The 15,227-nt window shown below is 42.3% G+C and overlaps 1 protein-coding gene across 6 annotated transcripts in view; it reads left to right on the top strand.

The window, feature by feature from the left end:
• The window catches only part of HGS (hepatocyte growth factor-regulated tyrosine kinase substrate), a 236,173-nt gene that overhangs the window by 31,505 nt on the left and 189,441 nt on the right, over positions 1–15,227 (top strand). For all 6 annotated transcript variants that reach the window (XM_078653848.1, XM_078653847.1, XM_078653846.1 and 3 more), the window contains exon 4: positions 11,197–11,289. In XM_078653848.1, coding sequence (XP_078509974.1) covers positions 11,197–11,289 — 93 coding nt within the window. The remainder of the gene's footprint in view (positions 1–11,196; positions 11,290–15,227) is intronic.

Below are 15,227 nucleotides of genomic sequence, written 5' to 3'. Positions count from 1 at the left end.
CGAAATCTGGTTAAAACATATCTCTCATAATTTGACAGAAAAAAAGACAGATACGGTTGAATGCCATAGGAGGATTGAATCATCGTTAAATGTACATTTGACTTTTTGGCAAGTTCTGAGCACAGACGTAGGTCGCTTAGGTGGGCGGCACATAACTTTTTCAGGGATTTTCTAGGTATGTCCAATAGAGATTCAGGGTCAGTGAGATATGCAGGGCAGTTCAAATCAGTCAAAAATTCAGAAACATATAACAGCCAAGGAATCTTTTTCCAGTGGGACAGAGTGAGACAGTCAGATATTAGTGACCTAGTTAGATGACATTGCTCCTGGGTCCATATTCGGTGCCATAGTAGAATCGGCTGGTATCTAATGATATCAGTCAGATACTCCCAACCGAGTTCCACATGGGCACCGTAAGTAGGAGCACTACGAGGGAGGGCTAATATATATTTCAGAAAATCATTTTCTATAGTTTGAAGCTCATCTGCAGACACATAGCCCCAAACTCCAGCCCCGTATATAGCCACGCTCATGCATTTAGCTTGATAGATCTTCAAAATCACAGTGGGGGCGGGCTTGCCCAGTTTCCTAGAAAGTGAAGTCAATGCTGATGTTGTGCGTTGGAACTGCAATTTTTTACTTGATATGGCAGGTTTCCAGGACAGATGTTTATCAATAAGAATACCTAGATAAGGGTAGGTGTTGGCAGTTTCTAACCTGGTCTTCTCAATAAAGAGGGATTTGCATTTTTTGACTTTCTTGCCAATATTCATAACGAAAGTCTTGGACTTATTAACTTTGAGACCAAGAGAAAGCATGAATTGGCAGTATTTATCTAGTTGAGTCTGAAGTTGGTTGGGTGTCCTTGCTAGGATGACTGAATCGTCTGCATACAGTAATGCAGGGATTGGGCGGGAGTTGATGCAGGGGAGATCTTTACTATCAGCTAGCATCGCTTGCTCCAGTCCATTAGTATAGATGTTAAATAGGAATGGAGCAAGGACGCATCCCTGCCTTACACCTTTTGTGATGTTAAAAGATTCAGTAAGCTCCCCTTTAGTGCCGTATCTCACACAAGCTTTTGCGTCCGAGTATAGCTCTCGGAGGAAATTCAGCAGTGCGAGATCTATGCCCAAATTATTCAAGATCGCCCATAACTTGGAATGAATTACGCAATCGAATGCGGAACTCAAATCCACATAGACTAGGTAAAGATTACCACCTTTGGCCCCGGCATATTTGCCCATAAGTAAAGTCAGGTTTAAGGCCTGTTCCACAGTGCCCAGACCCTCCTGGAACCCAAACTGTAAGTCGGTTAAGATCTTATTCTCTGTGGCCCAGTCCCTTAATCGCTCCAGAATTAGTCTACCGGCGACCTTGCCTAGAGAATCCAAGAGGGAGATGGGCCTGTAACAGGCTGGGTTGTCCCGATCTCCCTTTTTAAATATGGGTAGGAGCACAGAGGTGGACCAGGAATCAATAAGGCCGATCTTAGTAACTGCAGACATGACCTGCGTGACAATTGGAGACCAAAGATCTGTGTTGCTCACAAATATGTCTAAGGGGACCCCGTCAGGACCGGGCGCTTTACCGGTCTTTGAGGAAGTCAGCGCTGCGGTCACCTCCACTAGATCGAAGTGGAGGTCAATAGGGTAGATGTTGTTACTGGTGACAGCTTCCGCATCTAGTCTAGGAGCCTCGGTTATCAAGGTATGGTCCCCGAAGATCTGCGAGTAGTGTGCTACCCATTTATCAGCGGGTATTGCCACATCAAGATGTTGTATAGCAGTTTCATCAACTAGGAAAGGGGCCTTGACTATTCTCCAAAACAAGCTGGAGTCCTTGGTTAGAGTGCTCTGATGTAGTTGGGCCCAGAGATTGTTTTTTATTTCCCGTTTACGGGATTGTTGTGCCATCTTATAGTTTTTTCTTAAGGAAGCGATTAGGGGCTGGTCCCTGGCCTGATTGTGTAGAGCGTTTTTTAATGCACGCTGAGCTTTACGGCAACGGGAGTCAAACCACCCTCTGGAATCCTTATCGTTGTCGTGGGTCTTATGTTGGCGAGTAAGCTCTTGTCTGATGACTTCTAATATTTTGACAAAGCTGGAGAGGATCAGCTGGGCGGAAGATGACGTCTCCAAGCAGTGATGAATTAAAGGAAGGGTTTTTTGGATGATCTTACTGGTGATCTCTGTGGGATTGATCATCGACCACTTGACAGTGTAGCCGTTAATTTTACTCATCTCCAGGGTGTGCTGCACTAAAAGACTTGTTTTTGGGCGGGCTAAGGATGGAGTGTTTAATACTATGGTGATGCTATTTGAGTAGTGGTCACTTGAGGGATCGGTGCCAGTTATAAACTGCTTCAATCGGGTGTTTAGGGATTGGGAGCATAAAATAAAATCAATGATTGTGGTAGATCCTCTACCATGAAAAGTCGTCTTGAACTCTACAGCAGGACTCACTAAAATGTTCGCGAATTCAAGTTCTAGTGCAAAAATACAAGTGTTTAATGCGTGACCAACTGTACTGTGGGCAAAGTGGGCCAGAGGGGCATCGTGCTCATCCAGAAGCCCGCAAATACCTTTGTTATAATTGTTACACAAATAAACATTGAAATCCCCACCCCACACAACGTGACATTGTAACTGTTGATTCATGGCTTTTTGATCTTGTAAATATAGAGTAATTTCCGACAAAGATTTTACACAGTCGCTGGGCGGAGAGTTGTTGTACATATTGATGAGATAGTAACAAGAGTTATTGTCAGGAACTATTTTGAGGATTTGGAAAATTGACGAGACTAACGGAACTTCCGTGATCGTAAAAGGAATTAAGTTGGAAGCATAGAAGGCTAAGCCGCCCTTGCATCTTCCGTGAGCGGACGGTAAGGCAGGAAGGTGAAATGTTTTGAAGCCCTGGATGTGAATAGGGTCGATTGCCCAAGTTTCTTCTAGGCAAATTAGCTTATATTTATTGGTCATTTCTGTCCAGGACTGGAGATGGATTTTCGACCTTAAGCCAGCTACGTTCCAATATAAAATTGGAAGGTCCTGGGTTGATGAGAAAGTATAGTCTGAAGGCTGGGGTTCAGCTGAGGAGGGTGAGGGTTGGGACAGGGACTGGGTGGTTATGGCAGAAAAAGAAAGGGTAGGATTAGGCTCACTAGGTTGGGGAATAGTAGGTTGTTGGTTCAGAGACGAATCTGCAGGGGTAGCTGACAAAAGAAAGTTATAAAGGAATTAGTTATAAAGTTTTCTGAAAAGATCCACACGAAGTATCATTAATATAGGCGATTATAAGTTTTTCCTATGTTTCGTGATACATTTTAAAAAGTTGCTCACGAAATAACAGACATTGTCAGTTTCCAACATTTGGAGTCTCAGAAGGGCGTGTCTGCATTGTCTCAGACCCCAGTTCCTTAATATTGGTAATATCCAGATTTTTCTGTGCGGTCGGTGCGGTCGGTGAAATTTACAAAGCATAATCAAGTGTAGGTTTGATTGTGCTGATACTCCATCGCACGGACAGGGTGGGAGAATAGCACGAAGTAAAGTGTTTTGATCCTGTGAAAATATTTTTTTTCACACTTCAGAATTACAAACAAATGCGCTTCAGTTTTGCTTTCCTAACTACTGCAGGTGTACAATTCATTTACAGATGTTTACATTTTGTTGTTTTACAAAGAATGACATCCTACAGACTTCTTTTACATTTCCTGTACCCCAGCACGATTGTCACATAATTCACTTTTCTTTCTCTGACTGCAAAGTGAGAGGAGATTGTAAACACCAATCCGCATGTTATAAAAAAATAAGCAGCAGTTTGTGAGAAGAGCTAGCCGGATTGACCTCTGTCTTTGAAGCACAGCAAATGTGATAAGAAAAATACATAATTTAAAGGCATCATTACTTATTGCTTGGACTTTCTGTGACCTACCAAAAATCAGTTCACGGCCCACTGTTTGGCAAACACTGCAGTATTCTGTTGTGGCATACCTATTAGGATTGGTGACACATCACAACCCTATCACGCTGAGCATCTAAAGCATTCCATGGTAAGGCGAATTGACTCCCCCCTTATTAACTGATTTTCTAAACCTGTAATAAACATAGGATTGCCTTTTCTGGGGGCACCCACTATGCCAGACTTGGATGGTAGAGGTCATGTGGGTCAGAAAGACAAACCTACCCCTCTAGATTGTCGTCCTCTAGCTCCTGCAAAACTGGATCCTCTAACTCATAGGTTTTTATTGTTTGAGTCTTAAAGTGTGCTCATGGTCCTCACCCTCCAGGTGTGAGAAAGCAATGGTATGTGCATACCTTAGGCCCCCTCCTGGGTTTATTGTCTTTTTTTGTCTAGCTCCCTCCGACCAGTTTTCGGTGGAGCTGCATAGACATATGTGCTCCTTTAAGATGCTCATCCACCTGTACTGCTGGGTGCTTTCCTTACCCATGGGCAAATGGGCCTTCACCCGTTTGTTTTCTTTCCTCAAAGCGAGGAAATTTCCCTCAAATCATATGTGGACCCTAGTTTATCAATCCAAAATACAGAAGGATAAAGCACCTTTAAATGTTTTCCCCTGACATTTATGAGGAAAATTGCTACCGCGTTAATCTCAATACTCGTGGTGTAAACCCAGCACAAGAAACCCTTCAGCCAAAAAAGATCATCCCTTGAGGACCAGACCACAGCAGGACCAGACATTGTAGTGTCACTCCACTGGTAGACCTCATTCCCCCAGTCCACACTCTTTAAAATGATGGAGGTTTATGCTGCTGGAAGCAGGAAATGGACTGCATCTGTTCATGGCAAGTGCTCCGAGTCCGTGGTCTGCGGGTCTCAAATATTTGTGGTGGAGCCAAGCAAGGAGGAGGATCCAAACCACAGAGCCCAGTGGAGTAACCGCAAACAAACTCACTGTGCATTAGCTTTAATCACTGCTGTCATTCTTGACTCACTGAAGCAATCGTGACCCAGTAATCTTGTCAGGTAGCGATTACTCATAAGGCTTGATAGGCAGCAGTTCCTAATAAATTATACCTGGGAACAAAGGTCACTTAAGCGGAAGCTTTCATAACCGCTTATTCACCAATTTAACCTACAAAAGGAATACAAGGAAGGCTGCACAGCAAAATTAAGAGGCCGTTGTGACCGTTTTCATTTTGTTTTTTAGATTCTTGCACCATGAGTTGCTGGTTTTTTAAATAATTTGTTTCTCTTTAGTTCTAACCTTCCTCATTTTGGGAAGTGTAGTATATTTTTTTTTTATAATTGATACTGAGTCAAAGAGTAAAGGAAGAGAAAGCATAAGTGTTGCCTACAATAGAATTAATGGAAGACGTCACACTCTCATCAACATAGACATTTTATTTCTTAGAAATTATTTTTCGTGCCCCAGTAGAATCCTTTGGAGATGGAAGGGGCTGGTTATAGGACAATGTATAGTAATGTTGAAAATAAATTACACTCCCCTAATAATATTCTATTGTTTTACATGTTAGGACATATGTCTGACCTTAATCTGCCCTTACTAGGTCCTACGGTAGATAAATCAATCTCGTGTAACAAATAACATACACAAATTACACTTTGTTATAATTTTTTAAAAAACAACAAATATAGCATTCAGTAGCCTTATGTGAAAACGTTCACCATGTGATTGAGTACAATTTGGAACCCTCTTTAGAAGTAATGACTTGAAGTAAACCTTTCCTACAAGTGTTTTATCAGTCTTGGCTGTGAGGAATTCTGATTCACTTCTCTTTATGAGACTGTTTAATCTTTGTCATGATCGAGGTGTTCGTTTATACAAAGCTCTCTTTATGTCCCATCAGAACATCTCAATGGGGTTGAGGTCTGGGCCTTTACTTGGCCATTCCAAAATCATGATTCTTTTGGTTTTCAAACATTCAGTCATGACTCTATTTGTGTTTCTTGGGTCATTGTTCAGTTGCATGATCCACTTTCTGCCGAACCCTAGCTGTTGTATACGTGATCTTACTTTTCTCACTCATGGTATCTCTGTGACGGTTAGTTATCTAATCCTGCTTCTGGAAAGCCTCTGCCACCATACTTAATCCTTAATATGCATTATTGTGATTATATACAAATTTCGTGTTTCACCAGACATGTTCATTCTATCCGATAGCGATTTTCCTCCTACTTACCCCAGTGCTACCCGTAGTCTTTTTGTTGGGTAGGGTAAAGCACTCCTAACATTTACAGTATACACAGATCCCTAGATGTTGTTTCGGGTTCTTTGCGGTCCCTAGGAGTATTATATGGTCTGGTGTTCTGGTAAATTTGGTAGGAAACCCACTTCTGGGTTGATTGGCAGCGTATTATCTAGTTTTAAAAAATCGTTCTCACTGTAGAAAGACTAACCTCATATTGTTTCGAAATATCTTTATAACCCTTACCAAGAGTGAAGAGCAGCAATGCTTTTTTCACTAAGACCGTACCTTTTTTCACATATGGATGATGCATTACCTCAAACCTGAATAAAGTTTCTGATGTTTATATACAGATGGTCCCACTTCCTTATAATTAAGGGCACTTGTTCAGTACTACATGATTCTAATTGCCTTCTTAATTGATTTGGAAGTGAAAGGGTATATATATACAGAAGGCTTCTGAATGTTGTCTGATTTTGTTCTTTAATAATAACCTAGTAAATTTTATGTGTTATTTGTCATGTGAGTTTTGATTTGAGTACAGTTAGGACTTGGAGAGGATTACACAAACACCAAATACAAAATGATGTAAAACAAAAGAATGTTCAGAAGGTATACTAACTTTATCACATCACTGTACAATGCCTGTACCTTCTTTTCGGGTATTAACCCGGGCTGACTGAGTAGCCTCTTGAAGTTTAGAGGTATTTGTGACATTGCAAAAATGGCAATCAACTCATGGTGGTAAAACCTGCACCCTGCTTGAAGGAAGGAGGCCAATCTACAGATGACTGTAGTGTTCCTTTGAGACTCCCGGCTACAGACATAGCGGCAAACCTAAACTTGCGTACTTCCTCTCATATCTTGTGATCCCTTAAACCGTTTACCGTGGCAAACATTCCGCCGCTGTGCGGGCGTTCTAAAGGGTGGGTGGGGCTGCGTCGGCCAACGGTCGTGCGCAGCACCAGGGAGGGATGCTCTGTTTGCCATCGCGAGCACGGAAGGGGTTAAAAGGATTTACTTCACCTCCCACAATAAACTCACTGTAAAGAAACTGGATTTTTTGCCGGGCTACTCCCACTGTTTGCATCCATTTTAACTACTACACACTAGTGTAATGGCTCCCAACTTGCCAGAGTCCTTTTAATCAGGGCTCCGTGTATGCTCTGCCCCTTAGAATGTGTTTGATTGTCTTACTCCCAATTGAGATAGCTCAACTTAATTGTAAGTCCCTGATATATGGTACTAGGATTACCTAGGACCTGTAGGTTGACGTCTCTCTCCTGGACTGCAGCACTAGATGTGCCACCAGGAGTACCACAAGATAAAACATACCACTGCAGACTGGCAGTTTTAAATGGCTAACTCAATTCAATTCAATTCAATTCAAAATCTTTATTTCGTTGCTTTTGCAACATAAAAGATGTACAATAATACAATCATAAAAACATTATACAAAAAAACAGTAATCAGTACTACGCGTCATCACTTTGGAACAATCTATTATAGCTTAGAATTATCACGAAATTAATAAATAGTTAAAAATACATTATTGCAGAGTTAAAAAGACATTAAATAGATTTATAACAGCCAAGGCATAACATTTAAAATTAGCAAGAAAAATAAAAGAAACTTAATCCGTGGTTTGATCAAATACACATGGTATACTATTTAAAATGGAAGGGACATTTTCAGTCTAATAAAATATACAGCCAGAAGAAATCTACTAATTCCAAACACAATTACTTGGCTGGTATCCATTTTTAAAATTCTACCAGCTTCCTTGTGGGATCTAAAGCCAATAATGCGACATAAAGGCACTATCCATTTTTTCCTGGCTTTACCGTAGCTGGGACAAAAAAACAATATGTGTAAAACGTCTTCCCTCATATTGTTAGAACATAGAGGAGAAGTGTGGCTCACTGGTTAGAGGAGGCAGACCTGGAAGCAGAGGTCAGCCTGGGACCAGGGTTCAATTCCCGGCTCAGCTGGGTCTTGAGTCCTAAAATGTCCATGGACTCGACAATTCTCGCTCCGGTGCCTACTCGATTCACGGGTTCACACTCTGCGACTCTGGGCAATAGCTTGCTTAATCTCCACAACGGCCCCTCGCGGCGGGATGCCTGGCTTTCACCTTGCGGATACCCTGCTGGGGTTATCTCACAGGGGAATACCAGGACGGGTTCCCTAAGCAAGCGCTTAGAAACCGCTTGGTGATTTGCGCTATATAAATTCCTGTACATTTACATTTACATTTACATAAAGTGCAGTAATCACTGTTTGTCTTCCCCCAGCTTTTCTCTATTACCTTAGTTCTCAGTGTTCCGTATCTATATTTTAGGAACAGGGTTTTGGCCAATGGCGGCTGAACCTAATCAAGAAATGATTCAAAACAAGCCACGTTTTTAACCATTAGAAATGTTTCGGTCAAAGGGCCGTGCGTTCTAGCATACGCAGAATCATGGCTCACATAAGACCAAAAGGACAATTTAACAATTTTCTTTGAGGCCATAGTTAGGGACTCCGGCTCACTCCAGAAGTGGGTTAGACCTAGTTTAGATAACCAACCTCTTACGTGTTTGAACCAAAAAATGTGGTTACCACTATCCAGGTCCAATACTTCTTTCAACCCATTTTTGTAGTCAGTCAGTTCAGGGGTTGTCCATAGTCTGACCCATAATAATAATAATGGTCTCAACATAGCATGATAGTCAGTGTGCTTGATGTTTAGATCTAAAAATAATGGTACCAATGGGGTATTAATGGGTACTTTTAGTAATCCCCTAATAAACTTATTCTCCAGTGTTTCAAAGGTTTTCCTGCATACTGGTCCCCATAATTCAGCACCATACAGAACAGCTGATTGAACCTTATATCTGAAAATCTCAATTGCTGGAGTAACTGCCTTGTTCACACATTTATCATATCTTTTTAATATTGGAAGACAATTTTGTTTGAACACTATTTTTGATTTTTCTAGCTGTGGTCTCCATCCCATTGATGAGTCTAATAATACCCCATAATATGTAAAGCTCTGTTCATAGTCGAGCTTATGACCATTTAACGTTAAATTTTTTTTAAAACTTTTATGCAGGTTTAGTGCCATGTATTTGGTTTTTTTAATGTTAATTTCTAACCCTTTTAAAGTACAATATTGCTGGAACCTATCTAATAAAATCTGAAGGCCCCGAGGGGTTTGTGATATGAGAATCTTATCGTCCGCAAAAAGGAGGGACGGTACACGTTCCCCTCCCAATCGAGGCGAATCATTATCACAGTTCTCAATGTAAAACGCAATATCATTGACAAAAAGGGAAAAAAGTGTGGGAGCCAGAACGTATCCCTGGCGTACTCCTCTTTTTATTGGGATTGGGTCTGTAAGTTCCCCATTTGGGCCCCACCTAACCTTAGCGTAGTTCTCCTGGTGCAGGCCTATCACCAGTTTTAGGAGTTCCCCAGGAAGTCCCTGCCTTTCCAAGGATTTCCATAGTAAGTCACGAGGTATTAGGTCAAATGCTGCTCGTAAATCCACAAAGGTCACATACAGGTGGCTAACTCCACTTTGCCATTTAAGGTAATAGCAAAGCTCAGTGCCCCCTTTTAATATATGTCACCCCTAAGGTAGGCCTATCGAACCCTAAGGCAGGGTGCTGTATATGAACCCCTTGCCGCAGTGCAAATTCCGCCGTGGTGCTGGGGAATTAAAGTGGGCATGTTTCAGACGGCCGGGGGCCGTTATCCGCACACGCCTACTGTGACGTCCGACGCACGCAACGAGTTAAAAGGTGGAACGTGCACTTTTACATGTTCCAGCGATTTTAAAAACCCCAAATTTTCTTTTTTAGTGTGGAAAAGGCTAGTAGCCCCTTTGGCGAGTGCAGAGATACAGACTGACTCCTCAGCCCTGCTAACTTCTGACAGGGACTACTAAAATTGGTACGGTATGGTATCAAAGTAATCTGTGCATTAAATCTGATTAAATGGTTACATAAAATGTGACTGGTGGGCATAGTGCATCTTTAGAAGTTGCCACCTTGGTTGCCCAAGGTTTCCAGTGCCCTTTTTGCAGTTGCACACAAAACTGTCATCCCAAACTGCCTTCTGCCCTTCCGGGTAGATGTGCGAACAGCTCTCAGGAAAGAAGGCAATAGCAACCTGCACGGGAGAGTGGTGTAACCTCTCCCTGGCAGGAAGCCATCTGGGTGTTTGCCTAAACGGTGAGCTTCAAAGGAAAAGCCGCCTTTAAATGTCAAATGGGAAACACTTTTCTAAGAGGCTTCTCTATTGTTGAGGAAGACAGGGTGGCACTAGGGACAGTAAGGGAATCCGTTGTTAGACCAGTTTTCCAGGAGCATGTAGCTTATTGTTGGAATAGTCACAAGTGGGGGTCCCAATAAGCTCTAATCATGCGCCTGGCTGAAACGTGTGCCTGAGTTAAAATGGGCAGCCTAAAGGACACGAAGTTCCATCTCTCTCCTGACGTCCAATGTGAGAACATGTATCTGATCAGGAACAGCTCAAACTACACTGACTCGGTATCCACAAAATCGCATCAGGCACACAGTATTAACTTGCCTGTGACAGTTAGTATGATTTTGAGCACTTTCTCAGCACACACTCACCCGTTTTGAAGACGAAAAAGGGAAAACTTAAAATGAAGACGCTCTTCATACTAGACTAGTATTCGTTTTTGTACTCTACCCAATTTCTACTGAATGTCTTGATATCAAACCTACCTATTACCCATAATTGATGATGGCCTTTTAAAATACATACTGCACTGACCTTTAGTATTTCACTTTCAGTCCTGTGCTTTGTGTCTTGAGTGGATTTGAGGTCAATGCCAGTAGCTTTCCTGGATTAATGTATGTATCCGTGTTGGAAAGATTGTCAGTCGTATTGGGAGAAAATTCGGTTACTTTGCCAGAATCAGGATTCTGCGCTTGTTCCTCTTCTATGTATCCATTTTGCAATATATAAAAGTATAAAACTATCTTGTTTTCCACCACCCCCTCCGTAGGTCATGGAATCTGTGGTGAAGAACTGTGGACAGACTGTACATGATGAAGTCGCCAACAAACAGACAATGGAAGAGCTGAAGGAGTTGCTGAAGGTACAGTTCCATAGGGGAAAGTCTCTTTTGTGCTCGGTGGGTTATAAGTATGTGGACTCAGCACGCTGGCTGGGAGACTGGGTAGAAGCAGATGATTTAATAGTGCATACCCATAGAAAGCGAAATGGAGGGATACTTTGAGAGCCCAGCTTTTTGGTGGGGGTGAACGATAGTTGCAGGTATTTCTCGAATCAGTGCCCAGCGGCTGGATGCGAATGATGTGCTCTCGGCACCCAGCAGACTGCCTGGGGAAGTAAAGCACAAAGTAAAGGAGTGACACATGGGTTCAGGTTCACCAGAGAAGTGCTCTTTGAGTCTGTGTACATAGACTGGAGAATGAGAGAGAAATTCTTTGGCAGCCCAGATACACAGGATGGGGTGCCCGGTGTTTTGAGTTCCCAGCAAAGACTAATGCCAGAATTGAGTTTTCTGGTTGGGGGCCTTGCACATATGCTTGGAGTGAGAGGATCCCGTTGTGTAAGGCTCTTGGAAGTGGCAGATAAGTGTTATAGGAGCCTGAGATTTGGCTGGTGATAAGAGGTCTGTGGGATTGCTGCAAGAGCTCATGTAAACAGGCCAGGGAACATGTGAGTGTGTTGACAACCAAGCCGTATAATATTGGAACTTGGTACTCGGACTGTCCATGCCATGAATGCATGCATACAGGCTTGTGGTGTGTGAGGGTGTCCAGTGCCTTGCGACCCGTTGCAGCAAGTTGCGGTAATGCTTAGTGTCTGACACATTATGGGCATATACTTGGGCAGCAGGTGTGCAGTGTTGTGGGGCGCACTGTGCATAGAATGGGCAGTGCACATTGCCCACACCTTTGCAACAGGTTTGGGTCCTAGCTGCTGCAAAGACTGTATATTCAGTGCTTCGCTCTGTATGCCCACACAGGCTGATGAAATTCTCTGTGCTCAGTGATAATCTGTGGATAATCGGTGAACATGTGGCTGTAGAAGTGCATCATGACCCTGGAACACGCTTAACTATGTGGGTGCCTAAGGCCCACACACGCAGGCAGTGGCTTTCTTGTATACAGGTAGTGGCACAAGTGAAAGGCACAGGAGTTAAATTTGCCTACTTCTAGATTAGGAACTAGACATTTATGCCCATGAGGCTTGGTCTCATTATTTTACCAACCAGAAACAGTCTAGGGTAGGCCAGCGATTATTAATTCACCCATGAGTAACTGGTCTTCGTGCTGTGAAGGTTGAAGTACTCTAGGGTCCGGTGACCTCACAGAGATAAAAGTTTCCTTCCGTAAAAAGGCGTAAACGTTAAAAGAATATTTGACGTCTTTAATTCTGTACGGAAGTAATCTTGGTTTTTAAACTCATCTGCACCATGGCATTTTGTCACATTAAACTCACATCAAGAAAAATGTAATGTTACTGTGTAGTTGAGCTTCTGCGTGCTTGATCACCATAGCTGATGAATGGCAGTTTAATAATTGTCTAATACATTTAGCATGTTTCTTCTCCATACGTACACGTAACCGTTTTCTGTAGCCTGATTGCCAGCTTTATATGAAAAACTGCCAATATGCTTACTTTTGACACTTAGTATCATACATTGCTATAGAAAACAATACCAGAATATGGTGTAAAATGCAATGTATAGTGTCACAAATATCGCTGTTTGCTAAAAAAAAGATAGTACTGGTGCCACATGTAACATAAGGGGCGGCATGGCGACTATTCGGGTAAATGTTTTTCTATCAAAAGTGGTATAAGGTTTTTGCAAGATTGTAGAGGTAAACTGGCTGAAAGGCCGATTGGACAAAGTCAGTCAGTCAAAATCCTTTCATTTCTAAGTAATAATTTCTTATAGGACTATTACATGCACTTCATTTGACATACTCAATTACAAATATCATTAAAAACCCAGACCGTATAAATATTTTCATTTCTTCTCATTAAAATTCAATCAAGGGTCATCACCTTATCGTATATCAATTAAAACCCCTTAAGATATCATTAATAACCCAAGACACATAGTTCATTTAAACTTGTAAGACATTTCCATGTTCAGGGCCATACTTAAGGGGGGGCGGGGGGGAGAATTATCCGGGGCCCCCATCTCATTTCATCATCTTGAGCAGTACAAAGTGCGGCATACCACCCAACCCCATTGTCACATACCTGTTAGCAACATTTAGTAAGCTTGGCAAAAACCTAAAGCATGCATCTCATTTTGCCTAGCAATATTGTAAAGTACAGTATGCAGAACAACTATCACAACCTCAGGACTCTCCTTCACTAACCTCCTAACATAATTGGGATCAACCTGTCCAGTAATAAAAATGAGCACCAAGCAAATCTGGGAGTACAAATCTTAACCCTCAGTCAGAATCAATTAACAAGATAAACCCTGGCGTAAGATTTTACAATCTTCTGCAAAAATTGACCAGTAGCAATAGCTACTTCCTGAAACCTGAGACCACATAGGTTAAGTCCCTCATCTTGTGTTTGAATACCAAATTTTATAAAAGCAGGACGGAGAATCTTCCTCCTTTCCTCCATGAAGAGTACACAATCCAACAAAAGATGACTCGCAGAATACTTGCTACCCCGCTGGCCCGGACACTGGTCAAGATTCTCCATAATTCTCGGCTTTAAACCTAGCATCTGCCATCCAGGGTCAATGCCAATCCTTAAGTGTAAAATGTTGTACCTCAAGGTCTTCTCCGGAATTTTATATAGATATAAGAAAGGGTCCATACTCTCCCGAAAACTGAGGAAAGGAGTAACAGAGCTCCTATTCTTAAAATAATGCAGCTCCTCCATATGACTAGTTTCCATGGCTCAGTTCCTAAGGGTGCATTTAATTTGACTGCTGTGTAGAACTTTACCTTCCTCCAGGCACAAGTCCAAGCATAAAGAGCCTGAGGAAAACGTTTGCCCCGGATAACTTTGCTTAATGGCTTGAAAGTATAACTCCCAACCCTACAGTCAACCCATTTCAGGGCCTTCACTTCGGCTGATATTACGAGTTTCCGAGAGGCCATCTGTTTATCCCAGCGCAGATCTGCAAAAGTCATACCCAGATATTTATAATCTCAAACCTGCTCCAGCCGTACATTCCCTAGGAACTAAGTGAAGGTCCCTTTCTTTTTTACAAATAACAATGTCTTTGTTTTATCAATATTAATAGTTCATTTATTTTCAAGACAGTATGAATTCAGAGCATTAAGTTTTCCTTGGAGCCCAAAAGGCGTACGATCCATCACTGAGATCTTCGGCGTACAATAGGCAGATGGTGTGCATGCCCGCAATCTTCAGTGAAAACCTACAGGTAGCACTTAACGTCTGAGGAGCAGACGGACAAACTAATTATCATGGGGGCTAATACGCAACCCTGTTGCAGACTGTTCTCTACTGGGATCTTCTTCGACAAGCTACCCAAGCCATCTAGGTCAACTTGAATCCAGTTGTCACTGAAGACTCCTCAACAGACCAAACAGGGCCCCAGAGATATTCCACTGATGGAGTTTGTGCCATAGCATACTTCTGTGCACTGTCGAAGGCTGCTCAGAGGTCTATGAAGCAGCAGCATAGGCCACCTACCAGCTCCATCAACCTCTTTGCAACCCCCTGCAGAGTGAAACCGTGGTCTGTTGTGGAATACTTTGGTCTAAAAAACCCTTGCTCAGCAGGGATCAGCCCAGAATCAAAAGCCTAAGCAGCTAGCTTTTTTTTAACAAAGTTTGAACAAACCATTTGGAAATAATATCTAACAGGCTAATCCAGCAATAATTAGCCGGCTGTTCCAATTTGCCTTTTGTATGAATGGGATTCACTATGGCTCCTTTCCAGGAGTCCGTGAGACTGCCTGAAAGCATTACCCACTTAAAGAACACAATCGGAAGTAGACCCACTTTCTAGGAACTTTCTTAAAAATCAATGATGCCAGGCCATCAGGATTCCCCAGCTCTT

The sequence above is a fragment of the Lissotriton helveticus genome, chromosome 7, assembly GCF_964261635.1.
Source record: "Lissotriton helveticus chromosome 7, aLisHel1.1, whole genome shotgun sequence".
NCBI lineage: Eukaryota > Metazoa > Chordata > Amphibia > Caudata > Salamandridae > Lissotriton > Lissotriton helveticus.
Note: the sequence above shows the minus strand (reverse complement) of the source record. Positions and strands in the feature narration are given on the sequence as shown.